Source organism: Desarmillaria tabescens, assembly GCF_030435595.1.
Source record: "Desarmillaria tabescens strain CCBAS 213 chromosome Unknown EV420scaffold_40, whole genome shotgun sequence".
NCBI lineage: Eukaryota > Fungi > Basidiomycota > Agaricomycetes > Agaricales > Physalacriaceae > Desarmillaria > Desarmillaria tabescens.
The window spans coordinates 329,461-352,574 of NW_026848339.1; the positions used below are offsets into that span (position 1 = coordinate 329,461).

The following is a 23,114-nucleotide window of genomic DNA, read 5'->3' on the forward strand; positions in this document are numbered from 1 at the left end:
ACCTTCATATGAATTTCATTTCTCTTACCATGTGTTAACGCGTTAAGTATTACCAAGTTGAATTGTCTATCTAGTCCGGCAAAAATATCTTTGATCTGGTCGTCGGTTAGCGCTGCTAGAGCAGTCCCGGGGTATGCTGTAGCGGTCATGATGGTAACTGAAGACAAACGAAGGAAGGATGTTATCTCTCCCAAGCCACCAGCTCATTATATAGTAGAGCATAAGATCAAATCCGTGATGATGCGAGACACAGCCAAAAATGATGAGGCGGCGATGAGTTCGGAAGTCAAATAATGCGGATTGATATATCAGTATTCAATTGGTATGATTGAGAAGCAAGAAATTGGAAGACGGAAGTAAGTGCCCCATCTGCTTTATGATGATGTGAGAAAGCCAGCCTCATTGAATTGAAACCGAAGCGCGTACATAATGACACCGCAAAAATCTCTTCTGATGAGTTAGGTGGCAAGATTCAGGAGGGCGGAGAAGCATAGGCGCACTGATAAGAAAGGAACGAACATTTGGACATGTCAATGGGTCCAACGGCTGCAGGCCGAAATTCCACTGAATTGACCTCGTACTTCATTAAAGGAAGGCTGGCTTTCGAACATAAGGCAGGAATCAAAATGATTTCTCGACAAGAGGACGTTGAGAGTGAGGGAGCTACCGCGCTTTTCACGTTATGACTAGACTGAGTTTAGCCAAGCCAAAATCCATTTCTGCGGTCATAAAGGGACATATAGTAAGCGCCCTACAAGAAAATCCAATAATCGTACATGTCCGATCGCCGAGTCAATATAAACTTCACGTTGCCTGATAATAGACATTCCAGTACGATGAGCTATAATACACCCAATCGTCGACCCAATCATCCTCACAGTCGTCCTCCCAGGTGGTGATATCAACGATCTCCTCGAAGAGAGCGCAAATAAACTGCTCGGCCGCTTCCTCAAGGGTATAGACTAGAAGGAAAGACCTTCAATAAACAGTCAAAAGAAGACGAGCTTCAGATACACACCTTGGCAAGAGTTGCAATTGTCGTGGGCCAAGCAAAGGTCCTTGCAGTCTGCGTAGTAATAAGTGAAAAGAAATCCTAGATCATGAAAGAAGACACACGTACCAATCTCATAGGTCACCTTGTCGACATATCCGCAGGAGAATGGGTCACGCTTGCCGGGCTTCCAGCCTTTCCAGTCATACCTGTCGACGAACACAGGTTCCCAGGTGCACTTATTGTAGGGCCATTGGGAGGGGCATTCAAATCCGCAAACGGGCTGTACAGAGCTAATCAGAACTGGGAGAAGAGAAGCGGGAAGAAAAACGTACGTCGTCTAGGCAAGGACAATACTCTGGAACGTCTGTTGGACAATGCTTGTCCGTTCCTGGCCAGGTCCAAGACGGCTTCCATGGAGCGTAAGAACCATAGTAGTCCCTTCCTTGGATGGTGTTGTTTCCTGTTTCCGGCTGGCGGGCGTTGATAGTGGCGGAAAGGCCGGGGACGGCAAGGGCGGCAAGAGGGGCGAGTGAGGCGAGTGAGAAGCGCATGATGACGAATGAGTTAAGTGAGAATGAGTAGACAAGGGTGGTTAGACGGGGATGGAATATTTGTCTGGAGAATGGAGGCCTCCCTGCAGCCTCTTTATACAACTTTGCACATCCCTGCGATGATGCACAGGTGAAGAGCGAAGCATTCAGAGTAAGACAATGCCCGACATGAGGTCGGGAGGCGTGCGGTACTAAAAAGGCAGGGCAGCATTCATTTCAAGGGCCAAGCCTCAGAAGAATTTCGCTTTGAGTGGTTTGAGTGGTGAAATCCAGGTTAGACGGAGAGCGCGAATGTATCCTGTGTTGCGGTGGGAGGATCGATACACCGCTTGTTGTCGAGCCAAGGTTATCCAATTCAATCGTTTTGGCTCGGCGGTGGTCATTCCGTGTATTTGTCGATCGCTGTCCAAGGCGATCTTGCTCCAAAAGAGAAAGATTGACGATTTCCAAGCCACGACGAACCGTTTCCGTGTCTTCGATTAGGACAATAACCGCTGGCATTTCGTACTGCATATGCAGATGCCAAGGCCCGCCGATTGAAAAAGGATGATCGCAACGATCACGTTGGCTCGGCGGTGTCGTGTTCCAAGAGTATTCTGGGTATGTAGTCGTTTGTCCGAGGCGATCCTGAAACCGAAAGGTGACGTTGTACTATCTTTCGACACTTGGCACTATAAGCTGTACCAGTACAGATGGGCCGCTGTCTGCATGTCGTTCCTTGTCTGCATCAAGCTCCATTTAAAGGGAGTGAGCGATGATATAGTCAAGGCTCATTGGGAAAAACGTTATCTTGCACTTTTGATACAAAAGTGCGTGTACAGGAAGAGAGATGTTGGCTCTCGCTAACCTTTCTTTCTGATCAGTCTTCTTACGGTTGACAACAATTTAAGATTATTACTTACAGTGAAAGGAAACAATGTAGATCGCTATGTGACCTAACCGGACTTCGTTGGTCCTAGGCTCAGGCTAAAGTCGAGCCATCGCACTAGAGCAATATCATGAGTATATCGAGATTCTCGAATTTAAGTTAAGAGAAAACTCGCGTACCATAGAAGACTGCCTAACTTGTCGCAATGTCCAGATAGGGAAGATGTGACGGTACGAGTCCTCAAGATGATGGTAGATCCCAGAGGTGCCATCTGTATCGAGCACACCAAACCGACATGCTACCATACGGTCGCATGAATGGCGACGCACGTCGTTGCGTTCTTCATACTGGTCAAGAGGTACCATCAGGCGCATATATGGTGTCGGATCGTAAATATCATCTAGAAACCTGCAGCGCCATCCTTCCCACATATGTATATCGAGATGTATCTGTTCCTTAACATCGTCATTACTCCCGATAACGCTGTAAGAGCTGTGGATGTCGAAGCCAAGGGAGCATCCCGCGCATATATTCGGCGCTCAGACCCTTCCTTATGCCCAAGGTCAGAGAAATGGACTATCCAAGAAATAAATATGGAGTAAGAGCGAAACCCTGTGACAAGATTTATCAGGTTACGCGCATGCAAGACGGTAAGTGGAATCACCATCGATAGATCCAGGAGAATCGCATGTATGTCCAGATTAACACAATAATGTACGATCTTCAGAACTGAAAAAACGGATGCTTTTCACTCGATGACTAGCCACCGAGTACTCTTGGGACCTATAGAACATGATCAGGATTGAGAGAACGCAGTAAAGCAAGAGGGCCCGCACTTTGTAACCTTTTCATCTACTGCTTGGCGCGCACCCATGCATACCATCACCGCCTCCTGGCATAATATTCATGTGATTATGATATATCGATGATAGGACAAAAAAGGTGGGATCTAGACACCCGTTACATGAAGGCAACACAACGAGGGACGGAAAACATACCACTCCTGACCAAGTTCTACTCTTTTTGCTTTCTTCATGACTAATTACATGGAGGACTCATGCTAGCTGTAAAACAACGCGCTTGGCGGGAAGAAGCATGCTTTCATGTCGGTGTATGCAGCTGAAGCCTCGGTGCAAGTCTTGTGCAGGCTATATGGGTATCTCATTTCGTTGGGTGAGTAGCGAGCTACTCGTCACATAAATAGGCGGCGCTCTTAGGGAAGATTAAGGAAAATCGTCCAAGAAAAAGAGCCTGTACAAGGTTTTCGCTTAGAAAGAAAATATCACAGAAAGAGACGAATAGCGTACCTCTCCTTCCTTGAAATGCCAGGATACTAGCTCGTTCCCGTCAGAGCTGCAAAATAGACACAAGAAAAGATGAATTCTAGGACAGGTATCGTGTCGTCGCAGATGTAGAGGTCTAAGGAGAGATTGTGACGTTGATGACGTGACGTACTGTTCTTCGGTCCTTCCGGGCCTGACCTCCCGGTCCTTCCTTTATCTCCCACAACCACCACCGCATCTGAGCCCTGCTAGCAATGACGCCCTCCGTCTCATTCCTGCCCTCTGCGACATCCTTTGATAATTTCTCCTTGATGAAGAGCGGCCGATGATGAGAAGACCAGTTGTTACATTAGTATCGTCATCTCGCCTCACTGTCAACTTCGCTGATGTAAACACACCTCAAGGTTTTTGGAAAAAGAATTTCCATTCTGAAAAGAAACTGAGTGATTCTTATAGGTAAATCTCAACGTTACTACTCGACTGAAACATATGGGCGCGGAGCGTGAACAGAATTGGCGATTCTGCGCTGCTTAGCGAGCTTGGGACTGTAGGGGTCGGGATATAGCACAATAGAAAGGTACCAGGAGGGATAATCCGCCATAGCAACCCGCGCCAAGGGTACGAGGGACTCGCCATCACTGTTGCCAACGGTCATGGGTCGTCCGACAGTGTATGTACAAATATACTCTTTTCGATGGTTCATCATGAACAGTGTCGCGATGGCAGGCCCTGTCGGCCTTGTCCTACTGTATGAGGGAGACGAGCGTCGAAGCAATTGCACATACTAGTAACAAAGAAAACTCCATAATTCAAAAATTAACAAGACATATATGCTAGGCATTTTCTGCCCTCCCATAGTTCCTGCATTGCGAGCCTTCCTCTAGGCCTTCCTCCAAGTCCAACGTTGCACGCAAGGACAAATCGTCTTCAGCATCCATTCGAGTGCTACTGTCTTGGCTGATTGAATGATTTCCGAACTCAAGCGACGACACCGTGCTTCTCGAGTCGCCCCCGCTATCGTCTGGGCGTGTATGCCCTGCAGCAACACGGCCGACCAAAATTGTAGGTACAATTCCCTGAAAAAGGGCATCTAAGTAAGGTTCACGTTGAAAATGGGAAAATTACCCTCATCCCGACAGATATGGATGTCAGATAATTTCCAACAACCTCATTGTGAACTTCGAACACCAACAGAACGATGATCACGGCAGAATAAAGAGAGGCGGAATCCACCATGATCTCTATCACTCTGCGATATACACGGATACCTGTGGCAATACCACTGACTATGAGGATGCGGTACACGATGAGGATTGTGCACCAAAGCAAGGTAGCCAAAACGAGCGAAGAATAAAGAACGGCCCAGTTGACAGACTTGAGGGTGTAAAGGATTGATGCCGATCCGTATTCGCCGTCCGACTGGGAAGCAAAGTCATAGTAGAGTACGAATACCCTGCTGACTGAGTTTTAATGAGTTCAAGAAGGAAGCATCTCAGTGTATAGTAGAGAATTGCTACTAGAGACTTACCGACTGCCAGAGTAGTGCAAATCATTGGAACGAGCACAACACGCCAAGACTGCCCCCACGCAGTCCAGCAGCGCCAGATCTAGATTATTATTGTAAGTAAGTTGGTTATACACACAGAAGGAGAGGGGCCTTGCTAGAGAAGTATCGGCAAGGATAGTGCAGAAGCAAGCAGCCAGTCCCCCGATGAAGTGAATCGCAGGAGATGGGTTGAACAGAGTTTTGTATCTCGTCCAAAAGCTTTGCCCATTAATGATGAATGACCGGGTCAACAATATCCAGGTACATAGTATGCCGAAAGTCGTGAACATGTATAGAAGCAGGATAATGATTAGGAGGAAACGTGACCCTCGACCGTGTAGACGATTTTTGCTTTGGGCTGTGTATAATTGAAAATCAGACGGGATAAGGCCCAAGGATGCAGAAGATATATACCAATAGTCCACAAGGTTGTTACCAGTACTCCTGTGTAGAATCCTGGGAAACGAATTGAGTCGCAGATAATCCATCCTGAAGCAGATAACCTTCCTGACCATGCCATAATGAACAGAGGATCGTGCTGTTTAGTTGTGTATCCAAAGCCTGGTGTATATTCTTGAGTTGGGTGCTGGTTAGCTCCGGGATAGCGGACGCGGTATGAATCCCTGTGGACATTGAGGCGTCAAGGGGAAATTGAAGAAGGGATGATGCTTGCTTTTCCATAGTTTTTAGCATTTTATACGAGTGGACATGAAAATCTTCTCTTCAAGATGAAAGTTGATGACACTCAACAACAAAAAAGATGAACATTGAAGGCGAAAGCATCGCGTTACTATGATACTGAAGGCTATGCCAATACAGTTTGGTACCTGCAGTTTGTGAAAGCCCGGTGCCTTCTTAGGGATGTCGAAGGAAGAAAAGAAGAAATTCGAGCGTTAAAATCCCTCCGTGACTGAGAAAGGTGAAGAGCGCTGAGCTGTCTGAGAAAGCAAACAGTGAACGAATCTGGCGCAAAGGCATCTCATTTACAACATATAGGTATCAATTTATCACTAGTTCCTGACCAGGTTAGTGATGAGAAGGGAACTCCGCAGACAGCGTTATTCTCCTGAAAGAAGTGACAATGCAAAAGATGGATACGACACTACAAACAGCTTACTTGGCGACACCGGACTATGACATCAAGGAAACCTCGGACTAATATGACAGTCGTTTAGTACCGGATCGCATGAGAGAGACATCAGCCACCTTACTTTTGCTTGTGAGTTGACTCGACATTCGAGATTATATACTACTGTTAGTACAGGCGAGACCAATGCATGATGAGAACATACCAAAAGTTCTTCATCCACGATATCTTCATATGTATTCCTTCGTGTTATTGTCGTACCATGAACTACATTGCGAATCATTAATCAGGTGACTCATTAATGCCCGGGAAAGCTTGAGTTGTAGAGGTGATTGAAACGGAAATCGTCACACAAGACTGCCGCATCGTGCGTGGCTTGAGCCTGTACCTGCATCATATGATGGCAGAATGATGACATCGAAACGAGGATGTACATGGGAGTATATTCTGCATAGCCGGCTCCGGCAGGGAGGAGCATCGTGAGAAGTGTCGAGTTAGCCACAGATACAGAGTAGAGTCCAAGAAAGAGAGCCCAAGTTACAAATTTTCTCAGTAAAAGAAACGGTAGTACCCATCTTGGCGCGACTCCGAGTCCATCGAGTTCGCTCCTTGAAATCACGGAACCCTAAGTAGTAGCCCTTAGTTTTTATTTAAGATAGACATAACTGAGAAACATGTTCAGTGAGGAGAAGCATCGAGTACTAATTGTACGCTCGAAGGCGAAAGCAGCGGCCCTGTCAGAGGTAGAGAACTGTAGAGAAAGATCGTGACGTGACCGTGACGTACCATCTTCCGGTCCTCCCCTTCTACCACCGCCACCACCACCGGTCTAGGTCCCACCACCACATCTGAGCTCAGCTTGTTGCTGGTAATAATGCCCTCTACCTCGTCACCCTGCTACACTCGCTAATATTTCGACTCAATGAAGAACAATCAAGGATTAGAGTACCGGTCGGCATGACACAAAATATCATGATACCTTTCAGTTTGTCTTGGCGTACTCATACACTTGCGAGCTCTGAAAAGTGAGTTTTATAGTGCTATTCTTATCCTGAGCAAAATTGAATGAAATTTGTAGATACAAGCCGTCATCTCTATCCATTTGTTATTGTTGATGGTTGGTCTACAACATATGCGCTTGGGAGACGAACATGACAGAGGACCCTCCATATTCAGGTTCGCGGAGCCAACTTGGGACCGACGTGGTGATGATTGGGTATCGAATGTAGAGCGATGGAGGGTGTCCAGGAGGAACGATCCACCATGGAAACCGGTACACGGGACCTGTCATCGCCGTCGCTAATCCCGATGGGCCACTGGACATTGTATCTATGAATATATTGTTCTGTTGTTCATCGCGAACAGCCTCGCGATGGCGGGTCTTGTCGACCTTGTTGCGCTTTATGAAGGAGACGATCTAGGCGTCGAACGCAGCAGGATCTCTGGGTGGAATGCGCCGTGGAACTCGTTTTCGCGCGTATCACCACCCTGGATGCTGGTAGGTGGTGTCGACACTCTCGGAGAAAAATAGTGACGATCCAGGCATCGAAAGCGGCGGGATCTGTGGGTGGCACCTCGCGATGAGTACCCACGGCTCGAGTCGTCGTAGTCGGGAGCCCATTAAGTACGTTGAGGGGACGGGTCGCTTCGAGTGAACCATATTCTTTAGTGGCATAGTTCTCATGTTACGAGTGAGCTTTCCGTTTCTTTGACTATTGGGTCGACGTGCTCACCAGGGTTTCCTCGATGTAGTGAGGGTCCAAACCGTCTGCAGATTCTACTCCATTCTCTGTCGTTCCCTGCACCATCTCTATGGCTCATACCACTCTAACTCTAGCTACCTGCAAGTCGGCGAGTGGCTATCGGTCTCATTGATACAATCGTACTCATCAGAGTGTAAATTCTATTGGAGATGAGCATCTCATCCTCCTCAATGTGATACGAGTTCATGTTCGCGTTCATGGTGGAATTTCAAAAGTGAGAGTTCAACTTATGGTGGCCGTGACAGATGACAAATTCCGAGCCCTGAACATTTCTGTCTTTGTTTTTGGTCGGACATCTGGGCAACAAGGGTATGGCTACCGTCTCTTACATCCAGCAAGTACATCGCACGCAAACTCATCGTACTCTGTTTAGCTCCTGTCCAACCGAAGCACCCTAGAGTCGTACTGATGTGCCATGTATCTAGTGACGTGATCAAGAAAGGAATGGCTACGGATAAAAGTAACACTATAGTCGCAAGATCCTAGGTACGTTCCCGCTGCGAGTTCTTTCACTTTCTTGCATTTAACCTTACTGCGGCATCTAGGAAGCTTGTGACCAAGAGCGTTTTATCAGTGTTTGGCTTCAAATTTGTAAAGACACGGGAAGATGAACTTGAGTCCGCGGTGATATAGACTTTCGCAGCCATGAGAACCAGGTGGGGCCAATGGGCTTATGCTGGCCGCCGCTCCGCCAGAAACATGGACTGCCGAAGGTGATGTCGGTGTTGATGGTGATAGTGCGTTTCTTGTGACATGTCTGTACCAATCTTAGTGCTAACAACTTTGACAGAAACACGTCTACATCATGTACCTAGATAAAGAATCAGTCTACGAGAGGGTGACAGCAAAAATATATCCCCGTCCGTACTACAGCAGCGAACTGCCTTAAGCAAAAGCCTCACCGCCCAATTGATTAAATGTACCGATAGTCCGGATCCAGATTCCACTTTATTCTAATTATTATCGCCAATATTGCCTGTTGTTTGATTGCCATGCTACGACAAAACTCGGCGATGTGTTCCAACATACGCTAACCTCTTCGATCTACGCTGCGGGGATCATGTTTGGCAGACGTTTTCATGTCTCCATTCACAAGAGGCGCGATTTGTAAGATGAGCTCTGTTTTAGCTGTGACACTTCAGCTCTTGGGACCGAGCAGTTATACACTATGATACAGCAAGTTCTCGGAGCTTTTTGAGCGACGTTAAGGTAAGCTTGTACTCAGGTTATGATGAGCAAAGCCTTGTAGACATGACTACTTGTTCTTCCTAAATTCCATCATTCATAATCTTCCTTCCTTTCAATTCAACCCGAGGCGAGAACAGACAGAAGTCATAGCATTGGCTGTATCCCGCAATCATGATGCTGTCGGAGCACTGCTGCTATGCATTTATATGATGCACCGGAAGCTTGACCACACTGCAGGCGAACCCATTCCTGTTTTCTCCTTACCAGCTTAATGGTTGTTAAAATGTCTAACGGAGTGACCATCCTAGGGGCGTATGAAAGCCATGCCGAGATCGTGTTTCATGCCCTGGACATGTCCTTCAACCAGATAATGGTCCAAGGATTATTGCATGGTGCGAGAGAGCCTATCACTTTTTGATAGATTGTTTGTAATCTGACTTTTATTAGGAATCTATACTGGAGTAGTTGCCATTGCCCTCTGGGCCATTGGTTAATGGATATCATTCCTATCTATGCAAAATTCTCTGACTTCGGAAGCATAGTTTCAAGCAAAACCTGCAGGGGATCACGCTGGCTCCTGTGCGCTGTCCTGCTCTTGTATCTTCTGGCGACTATCAACTTTTCCTTTAGCTGGGTAGCTACTACTAGGATCTATATCATCAATGGACAGAGTTTGGAGAAGGCATACAAGACATATGTCAACCCACTTTCCACGTCAATCTATGTGCTTGAGGGAATTGCAGCTGCATTGAGTACTATCCTGGCTGATGCTATTTTGGTATGACATTCGAGTTCTCCCCTGTCCACAGACTCTTTATCCACAGCTTCCCAGGTTTGGCGATGCTGGATTGTCTGGGGTTAATCTTGGCATATTGTGATTATCCCTACTTTATGCATGTCTTTGGCAGTCAGTGAGTTACAGTTCCAGGCTTAGGTGATGTTATTAATAAAAAAAACTAGTTAGCAAAGGAATTCTAATCTATCAGGATCTCATTGACACCATCAAAAATATATCTGGATTTTTCGCTCAAAACTCCGTCAACTGGGCTATACTTTATTCTTCTCTCATATTAGCTACCATGCTCTGGTGTACCATTTTCATTATCTATCAAATCTTGATAGTCAGTGGTAGTGTAATGACAGGAATACATTTGTACCACAGAGTCGTAGAGCTTGTCATGGAATCCGCATCTCTGTACTCTGCAGTGTTGATCACTCTACTGGTGCTTGAAGTGCACAATGATTTGTCCATGAGTTACATTCTAACAATTGCAGTTATAATGAGTTGAAGAGGCTGGCTGTGGGCACCTGTGGAATAGTGAGCGGGCTAAAAGGCGAACCTCAAAAACCCACACACACACTCACACAACTACACAAACTACAATCACCCTCATAAGTTCTAGGGGGAGCGATTATTTCTAATGTGATCCAACTATACCTTAATATCTCAAAGAGATTCTCTTATTCTTGATGCTCTTAGCAAAGCTAAGCTTTCTTTAATGAATTTCTAAGTCTAGGAACTTTTACAGGAAGGTCATTCACTAGCGTGACGCAACCTTCAAGGCAGAGTCAAGTTAAAATACACAAGGGACACTGATCCTGACAGAAACAGAGATGATACATGTCGAAACAATAGTGAGCTCGCTAAAAGAACACCACAGGCAAGCACTGACTTTGTGGTAGTATACGTCGGTCTTGATGTAGACTGGTTGGCGCGGGTCGTTGGCCAACAGAAGTTGCGTAGCTGAGGATTTGAAGTAAGAAGAATAGATGAGTAGTAACTAGGTATATGTAGTCAGTAACAGATGGTTAATGAGAGCTCACGGTGCGCAATATTGGTACTTGGAACTCAGGACTTGAAGCTCGAACGTGGTGAGCAAAAGCAAGGGTCTATTTCCCAAGGTATGGCTTGACTTGTACAGTTAGGGGATGGCCACACACGTTCTCTTGTGTCACCAGGGCCCTGCTATGACATCCGGGAATGTAAGCGAAGAAGAAAAGATAAGAAAATAGTCCATTGGCAAAGTGAAAGTCCATAGCTAGGCCTCAACATTGAACAACTGCTCCACCCAGGATTAGCGCAACTTTGTATAGGGAGAGTATGCTGCTGCCCTCAGTGTGGATGAATGGGTCATCAATCCGTCATTGTCTCGATCCCCAGTGCAGTCTGAGGTGGTTACAGCCGTTGCAGTCTCATCCTCGCGTCCAGTGTGTACAGTAGAGGTAGATGTTCAGCATGAAGATGGGGATAAGGAAGAGCACATAAGAATTTCAACTGTGAAGTGTCAGCAAAGAAAGAGAGGTATAATGGGACTGGATAAATGACACCATGACCTAGACCAATTCTAACATTCCCTCATTTGGTGTAGCTCAGTCGTCATTGAGGAGAGCCCCATGTGAGTCAGTGCCTTGATTGACGTGTCATCATCCGCATTGAGAATTTGAACTTGGCCTCATTTGAGCAATGGTGCCCAAAGTTTTGCATAGTGAAGAGAGATTAACCTATAAAGCGAGAGGGAAGAGAAAAGTAGTATGTAGTCATGAGAGAAGGAAGGAAAGCACAAGGAACCAAAAAAGGAAGGACACATCAGCATGCCTCGTGGCATCAATTCCATGAGCACAGCAACACATACTGCCACAACGTATACTACCACAATGGAACTATCACTTCTGACATATGTCCTTCAGTACTTCTTTCTTGGATTCACAGAGGCTTCTCATAGACATGGCAACAAGTTTGTCTTTGAACAATGGGACTCCAGACAATGGAATGCAGGCTCACGGACTTTGGCTGAGACCCACTGTCCAAGTTTGCTCTGGTGATAGCTGTCATCTCGTGTAAGGATTTCCCCAGATTTTCAGGTACAGCATGTCATAGTTAGTGAGTGTGCTAAATACTTTCAATGTTAATGCAACCTTTGAAGTGTCATCCAACTCCTGTGAGCATGCTTGTAAGTTAGAGCATAGGGTACTGGGTATAGGGTTCAGCCTTCTCATCACGCATGCCCATCAGGTACAGTGCTGTGACTAAGTCCTGTTTAGAATCCCATTGCTTCTTATGCCATAAGTTATATTCCACATCATTGCACCACGTAGCGTTAGTGTTGACATGTCATTTTAGTCCACTCGCTCACTATATCTCTGTGTGCATGTAAAACACGCTAGATTGCAAAATTCCATGCATAAGTAGGCTGCAGTCACAACAGCATGTCAGTCTTTATCCTTTTCATTCTATTGCAACAGCATTTAATTCATAACATATCTAGAGGATTATACCTGCAATTCAGATTGGCCTTGTCACAGTAGGGCATGCACAGACTGACGATTCATGGAGTGGAGGTGCAGGGTCATCCCTTCAGTTCAACCCTCACTCCAGTGCAAATGACAATAGCCAGCCTCTCAGAGAAGTACCTGTGGATGTAGAAATAGACTTGGAGATTGGTTTGGAACATCACAACCATATGTAGTCATAACCATAGCATATGTTTTGCTGCATCATGTATCAGAGATGGTCGTACACAGCCCTATCGGTGATCATGTAATAGTGGGTGGCCAAGCCGATGATCAGACAGGTTATGACTCAGGTGGTGATGACTATATTAGGAAGTCAGTCCCTGCACTTGGCATACCTCAAACCAAATTTAATTTTGAGGCCCTTGGGCTCCAGTAAATTCTTTGATTTTGCTCCAACATTTGACATCTGAGATGTTATCCGATCATGGAACAATTGCAACATGTTGCAACACTGGCATAGTAGGTAGGATTTTTTGATTATACTGTACTTAATAGTGTTACATGGATGCCGTTCCAATACATTCCAACACCACATTGCAACTAATACTGTTCCAGCATCTGGATGTCTTTCTACGTGTTCCAACTTGCATTGGAATGCCATGCAATACCACCAATACTCACTTTGCTATGCCATTGCAACACTCACATTTCAACAGACATTTTCCAACATGACTGACATTGAATTACCTTTGCAACATACAGATGTATATAGGCTGTGGCTGAGAACTCCTCACTTTCTCTTCTTCAGTGTTGCCACAAGCACATAACCCTTGTATCCAGGACAAGGCTTGTATTCAATGCTATCCAAACCATCAGCCCAGGAGCTCAAAAGTGACAAGATGATTTACTCTTCTTTGGGTGCAGTGTTCTTGTCTTTCTGGCTGCTTCTTCCACTGTGACATAGCACTGGCTCCACTTCCTGCCTGCAACAAGTCAATCATCAGTTCCAATCACAGCCACTCAGAAATTGATAACTTACGGCTTTGGTTCGGACTTTTTTCGACATTTGTTTTGTCCCTCCCCTCCATTGTTCTCTCCTACTTTACGCTTCTTCTGCTCTACTGCAACCGCCTCTTCCACCTCCGCGACTACCTCTTCCACCTCTTCGTGTCCTGCTGCCTCTGCCTCCCCAGTAGACTGCCATCAGAAGCACCTGGATTGGCATCCAAGGCATTATTGTCCTTGTCGTCATCGCCATCACTGTTCTCCAGACCCGGTATATCATCTTCCCCCACAACCTTATCATTCTGTTTCCTGCCATCCTCGCCACTACCACCTGCACCTGCAGATCCCTCAGCACCACCTCCACTGACATCACCATTCTTTTGTGCCTCATTGCAACCTTTGCTGCTACTACTTCCCATACCCGCAGATTGGCTTGCACCACTGTCCTTGGTGTTGCTATCGCCACCTGAAGCTGATACATGATCAACAATATCTGTGCCTCTGTCATGCTCGTCTGTCTCACCCTCTTCATCAGTCTTTTTGACCTGATCATTTCCTTGGACGATACTGCTGGCAAGAGAGGTTGCCCAGGTGGAGCAGGCACCTCTCCAGCAACTTTCCGCCACAATGTCTTCACTGAGGTGCTTGAGAGGTCCTTTGTGAAAGGTTTTGTCAGTGAACTTGGTTTTTCCAGCAGATTAGGCTTGGACTGGGGTAGGAACAGAGTCACAGCACAGCCTTTCAAGTAATCAGCCAGGTCGATGATGTTGCCCTTGCTAAGGCTGTCTGGCATAGCCATAGGGAGACTCAATGAGATTTTGACAGTGATGTATTGATTCCGATTGGCCTTGATTTCACTCCAGGGAATGCTACCCTCATTCACTGCAGCTGCAAGTCAGAGTCATGGTCAGATGCAAGTTGGGCATGGAATAAATGTGGTGAAGAGGCTGGCTGTGGGCACTTGTGGAATAGTGAGTGGGCTAAAAGGCAAACATCAAAAACCCATACACACACTCACACAACTACACAAACTACAATCACTCTTATAAGTTCTAGGGGGAGCGATTATTTCTAATGCGATCCACTATACTTCAATATCTCAAAGAGTTTCTCTTATTCTCAGCGCTCTTAGTGAAGCTAAGCTTTCTCTAATGAATCTCTAAGTCTAGGAACTTCTACAGGAAGGTCGTTCACTGGCATGACGCAACCTTCAAGGCAGATTTGAGTTAAAATACACAAGGGACACTGATCCTGACAGAAACAGAGGCAATACACGCCGAAACAATAGTGAGCTCACTAAAAGAATACCACAGGCAAGCACTGACTTAGCCCACTCGCTACACAACTGTATGTAGGGGTTCTCCAACTAACTTCAACAGATGATCTCGACTCAAGAACACTTCAGAAGTGCTCGGAAACAGATTCAGAAAACGGAAACTCGAAACAGAACTGATGCAGAACAGACTGAACAGAAACAGAACAGAACAGACAGAACAGAACTGAACAGATCTCGCTTTTCCTCCTCAGAACATACTCTGAACAGACTTATCAACACTCAATGGAACAGAACAGCTTCACTGATTCTTATTCTCTTGGAACTAAGTGCACAAAAAGTCTTTTCTCAAGGGTATCTTGTATTTCTCTGAGTGAGCTCGCTAACTCTATGCAAAGCTCGAAGTCACAAACTGATCCTTCGTTACAGTACTGCCTTCAACATGTGCACGGGAACTCGGGGGCTCGAAACTGGCTTCTACCTACTGTAACCAGCCTACTTATACTACAGGGGAATTAGAATTACAAATGTCGCACAGTACCCAGACTCCTACATGCATAGCATGTTGCCACCACCACCCTACTGAGCATCTGAGTTGGACTTCCCAGTTTTAGTCTCATTTCTATAGTGAGCTCACTAAACGCGTGCCAAGAGGTGCTCTCCTGACACCCACAGGCTTGTTCTCTAGCAACCGGCAGGTCTAGGCACATGGAACTATCAGTCCTGGCATATGTCATTCAAGACTTCTTTCTTGGATTCACAGAGGCTTCTCATAGACACAGCAACAAGTGAGTCTTCTAACAATGGGACTCAGAATAATGGGATGCGGTGAAGAGGCTCTGTGCACACCAAGCTAGAAATGCACACACCCACACTCACACTCACACTCACACAAACCCTCAGTAGTTTGGGGGTGATGTGCGATACAAGCACACAATAGCAGTAGTATTGAAATAATCCTTGCACGTTACAATATAATATAGCGTGCTTAGCAATATAATAATCTTCTAAGTCCAAATGCTTTTGGAACAGGAGGTGAGCGACAGAATTGCTCGGCCTCAAGGCAAAAGTATTATTTCGCAAGCCCCCAAATGTTCTACAAGAACGTATAACCCTCAAAATATGTCGCACGCAACACACAAGTGTCCACAACGTTTCACAATACACTTAACATGACTTAAAGCCTTGCACTCCAAGCAGAAAACACTTCAAAACCCGTTCGTAGATCCACAGGGTTCTAACCTATGCGATCCAGAGATACACAAACACAGAAAACACGTCCACAAGCCACAGGGTTTGAACCTATGCCACTTGGGAATGAACCAAAAAAAACCTCAGAGATTACTGACAAGCCAAAGGGTTCGAACCTCTGCCACTTGCAATAACTTGGAATTCACAAACAAGTTCCAAAAAACACAAATGCACATTCAAGTTATCACAATACAATATTCTCTAAGTAGAGCGCAATCAATTACTGTACTTTACTTGAACAAATCAAGCACGCTCGAGCAAGGCATGCCTCGCGAGCTCTCAAAGTGTTCAAAATAATTCTAAGTTCAATAATACTCTCTCGCTCGAAGCTTCAAATAAAATCCTTTTGTCGTACACTAAGCGTGTTGCTTCGTAGTACAACTGTGGGGGTCTGAAAACTTCCTAACTACCTGTAACTACCGCTCTTATATTTACCGTTAACTATATGAAATGTAAATACTGAAAATAGACAACGCTCCACCTCGGACTCCCTTCTCTTGCGTGCCACATCAGCCGTAGTGATAGTAATCATTATTTTACTCAGCACTCCATGTCGGCACGTGTGCTACCGCTGTTTTCTCCACTTGGCAAGGCCTAGCCTTGTCGTGCCATGCGGCGTGTGTCTTCTTATTGGCTCCGCAGATTTAATTACAGTGCCATGCAACTTATCTAGTGAGCGAGTTTTATTTTATTGGTTGCCGTGCAACCATTTCTAGTTTAATATTTCATATGGGCAGCGGGTTTTATTTCTCTCCGGCCGAGAACTCCCTAGAGTATCCGGACTTGTTGATTCTTTGTTCAGGATGACGTTTCTTGGTGATTGCTGGATCAGCAGGGTTCGCGCGTCATAGATCAATGTAGTGCGAAGCACCTTCAATATATTATCTTCAGTGAATTTAATTGAGTGATACACTGCAGAGGAGGGCACAGTGTATGTGTATAAGCACTGAGACTGCACACTTAAATGACACAAGTGTGCCGTTCTAAGTCTAAGCCATGCGCTCTACTCATATTATTTTTATTATAGTGCTTTCTGCCTCAGTGTGTAGCGCTCTATGCCTTACATGCACTCTAATATTATTCATGGGGCACACACACATTTGCATTCCTAGGATTTGCAAAATTACATGTGTGAACACGTTGCACATGTGTCAGCGGGCTCGCGGACTTCGGCCGAAGCCCATTGCCCCAGTTTGTGCCAGTGATATCTGTCATCTTGCTTAAGGATTTCCCTGGATTTTCAGGTATGATGCTGATGTGCTCGGTAGCAGGCAGTGCGCAAATGAAACAAGCATCTAGATCGTCAATCTAGATACTAAATCACACACACACACACACTATCACCAATGTATATAAGTTCGAGGGTGAGTACGATAGAAGCACTCGCGATGTACTTAGATTTAGATAATCTAGTGGGGTTTTGTCTGAAAACAACTTCAATTCTTCTTTTGATGTGTTTTACACAAAGTACACTAGTCTGTGATAGCAGGGTTTATGAACTTGTTTTGCAAGGTATAGTCGAGCAAGTTATACTCGTTTTGATGTCATCTAGAAGAGCTTCTAGCAGACACTTCAAATAATCAAACAACCAAAGACTCCGAGGTCTACAAAGAGTGCAAAATCACTCTACAAAGAATGCACAGGTTCTGACTTCAAGTACAAGACTTGCAAAGAGTACACAGACTCTGGAGTTTCTTGAACTCAACGATTGTTCGAACTTAAAGCATTCTAGGGCTTATTTTACTTCAACTAGGTGAGGTCTTTTGACTTAAAGTCGACTCAGCACATCTAGATTGCTAATCTCAGAGAGAGAGAGAGCATGAGGCCTTTGTCCGCAGAGCAGTTCAATTAACTAGCAAGGCGCAAATGTGGGGATGGCTCTACTTCCTACTTAACTCTTCTAGATTACTGTAGTCGCCCTTATGGGTTGACTTTGGTAATGTTGGAAAACAGGGTATCAGTTTGTTCCCAGTGTCACATGCACAGTAGCAAGCCAATAGTATTGCGCTTGGCTGAGCTCTGCAAATGCATGAGGATCTACTCTACAGTACCTACTTTTATACTAAATGTACTTTTACTAGAATGTTCCATGCTTTTCCTACAACTTCTACCTTAATAAGCATCTTCAGCATGATGCTGGATTGCCAAATCCCAACAGGTAACTTAATTCACTTCAGTCGAGGATATGCAATAAAACCAGTGATTGATTAGGTAGCTATACAGGCTACTAGCACAAATGTGGGGGAATGCTTTCCTGCCATTATGCGTCTAGTCGCTGCTAATTTATACGATTTGTGTTCTAGGTATAGGAGCCCGTATCTACAGTAATTATGGTATGAGCTTTGGAATTAATACAAATGGTGAGTCACTATCCTACAAGTATCGTGCCATTCTGTAGTTTCTATTCAGTTCAATGCGACTGCGCTGGGTTATTCTGTCACTGAGGAGTGCCCTACTGGTCTGTGGGTGCTCCTTCTTCCATCTGCAAGGTTTGCCGCACACTGTATGTATTGAATACTGCAGTCTGCACAGGATCTCAAGGATGTAACCACCAATCGCGATCGGCTGCAGGTCTGAGATTATATTCTGTTGATCACTGCACAAACAAGGTTGGTCATCTCGGTACCCAATGCGGCTATTCATTCTTCCAAGGTTATTCCTTTCCTAGCCTGAGTTGATCTTGAAAGCTGATCTGTTTCTCGACTTAGCAATTTTTCTTGACAGGTTCTTTCTACTCGTCGAGATGACAAGGCATTTAGTTCATTCCATTCTTCAACTTCTTGGTTTTTATACTTCATACAGACGAGTCCCCAAGATTTGACTGTAATAGTCTTGTTTAGGTAGGGCTTAGCTTGGCATGTTGATGGCTGGTAGAATTGATTCTTCGAGATGTCGTTTCTAAGTCCATTCTGTAATGCCGTGCTTTCATTCTTTATGTAGTATTTAGCTACCAGCATGAAGCCTCCACTGTAGCTCTCTGTACCGCTTGTAGATTGCATAAACTGATGTAAAATCGCAAAATCTATGGGTAGCCTGATACCAGGCATATCAACGTGTCACAGTTAGTGAGTGCACTAAGTGTTTCCAGTGTCACTGCAATCTTCAAGGTTTTATCTAGCTCCTGTGAGTGTGCTTGTAAGTTAGAGCCTAAGGCATTGGGTATAGGGTTTGGCCTTCTCATCACACATGCCCATCAGGTACAGTGCTGTGACTAAGTCCTGTTTAGAATCCCGTTGCTTCTTATGCCATAAGTTATATTCCATATCATTGCACTGCATAGCATTAGTGTCAACGTGTAGTTTTAGTCCACTTGCTCACTATATCTCAGTATGTGTGTAAAACACGTTAGATTGCAAAATTACACGTGTAATAGGCTGCAGTCACAACACTGACAACTCTTTGGTATGGCCTTCTCCTTTTATATGTATAGTCAACTCACTTACAACAATCTAGATCTGGCACTGTTGGACTGCGTGGGGATGGTCTTGGAGTGTCGTACTTGTTCCAATTATTTGCACTACTCTGGGAGTCAGTAAGTCTCTGGTAATGATTCTCCATTATATGCTGAGATGATTATATCTTCTCATTACAAACTCAGTGAGCAGAGCATTCGTACTCTATTATAGTGCTTTCCAGAGGGGGAGCAGCCTATCACCACCAATCTTCTACAATCTAAAGTCTGTCAACTGGGCTGTTCTCTACACTTCACTCATTTTGACTACCTTGCTTTGGTGCACGATCCTCATCATGTACCACATCCTTAAAATCAGCGGCATTGCCACAGGTATCTGCTGGTATCACAGAACAATAGAAGTTGTTGTGGACTTTGCCTCTCTGTACTCTGCCATAATTGTTGTTCTGTTAGTGTTTAGTGTTTCAATTTTGCAATGAGCAGATCAGGATTCATTTGGCAAATGTAGCTGCTGAGATGAGGGTAATTTCTCCCTTTTGCAATGCGAACTTTGCTCATATGTCCTTTGCAGGGAATTGCACCCACAATTCTGGTTGGTCGTGTTGCAGCAGGGCATACATGCCCAGACAATGACTGGGGCCATTCGAGAAGCACAGTAGCATCAGCAAAACAGCCCCTTCTTCTTTGAGGTCTTTCAGTACTTGCCCAAGTTCAAAAAGGTTTGAAAGATACAAAATACAATATCTTTCCAGAAGAAGAAAATGTATTTCACAAGACATGTACCTTGTTTTGTCAAGTAGACCAACTCTTTGAAAGACTGATTGAGGACCTGTAATGTGCAACATCTTTCATATATTTCAGATCTTATGGCATTGGAATGACAAAAGAGCACAATATGTATATTGGTCATTGTGATAAACATAGTACATGTACATAATGTGCATACAGCAAGTATAAACAGATAACACCAGCACAACCAGCTATGAACCCTTGACACCATCACCCAAGCCTTGTCCCTGACCCCATCTATCCTGACCCAATGCTTGAGGAAACATACAATACCTGGAAAGAGTTAGTCAATGCAAATGACCACCATGTAATCAAGCGTACCATCTAGGGCTTCACACTGTACAGTATACAATATATGGCCATATAAAGGACAGCTGTCAACCGTCAAAATTTTAACCTTAACAAAATGGCGATGGTGACAGCCATTTCTACTGTATGGTGTCCGACAGTCACCTATAGGAGGAGAAGAGAGAGTCGAATATGCCAGAAATTGTAAGCTTTCATTGTTTTGCACACAAATGACTCAGAAAAACTCACCAATATAACCTATTTCAGGTACCCATATAATGGCACCTGTACAACTGTATTATATGGTGATGGTGCTAAGCCCTAGTACCATCACCTAAGGGAACCCACCCTTGAGATTCATACCATTGGGCAGAGTGGCACCTGACTCGTTAAAATGGTAAGCAAAGGATATAAAAAAGGGGGAAAACATTACCCCTTGCAAAACTTGATGTGCTGTGTGCTAGTTGTTGAGCATCTCTATGAACTGAACAACATCAGTAACAAAGGATTACCGGCAGTGCAAACAAATCCACTTACCACTGTCAAGTTGGATGGTGAAGAAACAACTCCAGACTCATGAGCCAAAGGAAAGTTTGAGGGTAGAGAGAGAGGTGGTAAGGAGTGAAGCAAAGTAATGGGGATGATGGTAGGAGGAAGAAGGAAGGAATGAAGAATTGCCAGGCCTGCATTGTGAAGTTCAACATCATGTGGAATTATGTGATCTAGCTTTATGCATGGACCCCAGGGCTTATTCCCTGGGTGGACTTCAAAATGACTTGGCAATTTTTTGGACTTGCATGTCAATGGTGTAACGGGTAGCACCATTCTTGGACATGTTGGCCTGTGATATCCATTTGTGTGGCTGCAGCCTCTTCCATTACTATATTATAGCACGATCATCTAGTTTTACTTTAGTCTTTTTACCATCACACATAGTATAACTTCAATCTATAGGTTGTCATGTTCTATCACATGATATAAGACTCCAGCTCTATGACAAGCCCTTACACTTTTTTGAACATCAAAAGATTAGATTGTTGTTGTACCAGAACAGGCATTCTGGAATGAGAGCACCTATCAATGTAACCCACATCAAAACATCACCTCAACCCTGCAATAGCACACATGGTTCGCAATGCTTCTGCCAAGCGATGCCTGGGAAGTCGATCCTCTGCCTGACTCTGTGGGGTACCAGGGGAAGAAATCCCCCTGGATGCCTCCCAACAAAATTTTTTGGCGATGCCCACAGTGACTCCTATCGCTGTTGGCATTCCCAACCTGTCCACATTGACAGAAGTAACCGAGTCCAACCAGCCATCTGGGATGGCTTTGCCGGGGATCGTTCTCAATATGGCATCAGCTCTGGCTGTTGCCCTGTTAGAAGATCAGAAGCTTCAGCATGAAGCTTTGACCGAATGTGGGACTTCGTTCCTTGCCAGCAGCGTGCACATTCACGCGAGTTCATTGCCCAAGGGCAGTAGCTCCTGTGAGGGTAGCAGGCTGGCCACACCCTATGAATCAGCCCCTGCAAATACTAGGTCTCCTGGGTCAGTACGATCTGTCAGAACTGGAGCATCATCTCAAGTTAAAGAGATCATCACCTCCATGTCCAGTGCTGAGCTAATGAAAGCTGCAGTCAAGCAGCAAGTGAGGAAACAAGGTGAGGAAGTTTCAGTATCGTCTGATGGAGATGAGGAGGCTGAACAACCATCCACCACTCCCGGTGATACGCCTGGTATCAGGCTACCCATAGATTTTGTGATTTTACATCAGTTTATGCAATCTACAAGCGGTACAGAGGGCTACAGTGGAGGCTTCGTGCTGGTAGCTAAATACTACATAAAGAATGAAAGCACGGCAGTACAGAATGGACTTAGAAATGACATCTCGAAGAGTCAATTCTACCAGCCATCAACACGCCAAGCTAAGCCCTACCTAAACAAGACTATTACAGTCAAATCTTGGGGACTCGTCTGTATGGAGTATAAAAACCAAGAAGTTGAAGAATGGAATGAACTAGATGCCTCATTGCCTTGACGAGTAGAAAGAACCTGTCAAGAAAAATTGCTAAGTCGAGAAACAGATCAGCTTTCGAGATCAACTCAGGCTAGGAAAGGAATAACCTTGGAAGAATGAATAGCCGCATTGGGTACTGAGATGACCGACCTTGATCGCGCAGTGATCAACAGAATACAATCTCGGACCTGCAGTCGATCGTGATCAGTGGTTACATCCTCGAGATCCTGCGCATACCGCAGTATTCAATACATACGGCGCGCGGCAGGCCTTGCAGATGGAAGAAGGAGCACCCACGGACTAGTAGGGCACTCCTTGGCAACAGAATAACCCAGCGCAGTCGTGTCGAACTGAATAGAAACTATGGAATGGCGCGATACTTGTAGGATAGTGACTCACCGTTTGTATTAATTCCAAAGCTCGTACCATAATTACTGTAGATATGGGCTCCTATACCTAAAACACGAATCGTATAAATTAGCAGCGACTAGACGCATAATGGCAGGAAAGCATTCCCCCTGCATTTGTGCTAGTAGCCTGTATAGCTACCTAATCAATCACTGGTT

The 23,114-nt window shown here is 45.1% G+C and overlaps 7 protein-coding genes across 7 annotated transcripts; 4 read left to right on the top strand and 3 right to left on the bottom strand.

Moving 5' to 3' along the window:
• Nucleotides 1-745: 745 nt before the first annotated feature.
• On the bottom strand, nt 746-1,818 carry EV420DRAFT_836921 (uncharacterized protein). The gene is made up of 4 exons (XM_060483663.1): nt 1,327-1,818; nt 1,121-1,274; nt 1,019-1,066; nt 746-962 (listed from the first exon to the last, which is right to left on the bottom strand). Exons 1-4 carry the CDS (start codon nt 1,543-1,545, stop codon nt 805-807), a joined length of 579 nt encoding a protein of 192 aa, XP_060326699.1. The 5' UTR covers nt 1,546-1,818; the 3' UTR covers nt 746-804.
• A 2,711-nt stretch (nt 1,819-4,529) lies between these two features.
• On the bottom strand, nt 4,530-5,875 carry EV420DRAFT_1647263 (uncharacterized protein; the record flags this gene model as incomplete). The annotated part of the gene is made up of 6 exons (XM_060478023.1): nt 4,530-4,772; nt 4,822-5,149; nt 5,225-5,303; nt 5,340-5,600; nt 5,657-5,698; nt 5,755-5,875. The coding sequence occupies 6 exons, from the start codon at nt 5,873-5,875 to the stop codon at nt 4,530-4,532; spliced, it is 1,074 nt and encodes a 357-aa protein (XP_060326700.1).
• Nucleotides 5,876-9,522: 3,647 nt separating this feature from the next.
• On the top strand, nt 9,523-10,158 carry EV420DRAFT_1750871 (uncharacterized protein; the record flags this gene model as incomplete). Its single annotated transcript, XM_060480348.1, has 5 exons — nt 9,523-9,672; nt 9,728-9,769; nt 9,823-9,859; nt 9,911-10,058; nt 10,090-10,158. The coding sequence occupies exons 1-5, from the start codon at nt 9,552-9,554 to the stop codon at nt 10,156-10,158; spliced, it is 417 nt and encodes a 138-aa protein (XP_060326701.1). The 5' UTR covers nt 9,523-9,551.
• A 1,051-nt stretch (nt 10,159-11,209) lies between these two features.
• Nucleotides 11,210-12,950, top strand: EV420DRAFT_1483396 (uncharacterized protein; the record flags this gene model as incomplete). Its single annotated transcript, XM_060469975.1, has 10 exons — nt 11,210-11,263; nt 11,375-11,582; nt 11,650-11,676; nt 11,743-11,810; nt 11,991-12,089; nt 12,143-12,161; nt 12,205-12,231; nt 12,446-12,489; nt 12,547-12,721; nt 12,787-12,950. 10 exons carry the CDS (start codon nt 11,210-11,212, stop codon nt 12,948-12,950), a joined length of 885 nt encoding a protein of 294 aa, XP_060326702.1.
• Nucleotides 12,951-13,418: 468 nt separating this feature from the next.
• On the bottom strand, nt 13,419-14,318 carry EV420DRAFT_1483397 (uncharacterized protein; the record flags this gene model as incomplete). Its single annotated transcript, XM_060469976.1, has 4 exons — nt 13,419-13,497; nt 13,554-13,695; nt 13,728-14,174; nt 14,201-14,318. 4 exons carry the CDS (start codon nt 14,316-14,318, stop codon nt 13,419-13,421), a joined length of 786 nt encoding a protein of 261 aa, XP_060326703.1.
• Nucleotides 14,319-18,173: 3,855 nt separating this feature from the next.
• Nucleotides 18,174-20,143, top strand: EV420DRAFT_1483398 (uncharacterized protein; the record flags this gene model as incomplete). The annotated part of the gene is made up of 10 exons (XM_060469977.1): nt 18,174-18,201; nt 18,347-18,403; nt 18,442-18,546; nt 18,567-18,652; nt 19,087-19,108; nt 19,162-19,178; nt 19,497-19,575; nt 19,642-19,827; nt 19,916-19,977; nt 20,027-20,143. The coding sequence occupies 10 exons, from the start codon at nt 18,174-18,176 to the stop codon at nt 20,141-20,143; spliced, it is 759 nt and encodes a 252-aa protein (XP_060326704.1).
• A 1,628-nt stretch (nt 20,144-21,771) lies between these two features.
• EV420DRAFT_1647266 (uncharacterized protein) lies at nt 21,772-22,569 on the top strand (the record flags this gene model as incomplete). The annotated part of the gene is made up of 1 exon (XM_060478024.1): nt 21,772-22,569. One exon carries the CDS (start codon nt 21,772-21,774, stop codon nt 22,567-22,569), a length of 798 nt encoding a protein of 265 aa, XP_060326705.1.
• Between the last annotated feature and the right edge of the window lie 545 nt (nt 22,570-23,114).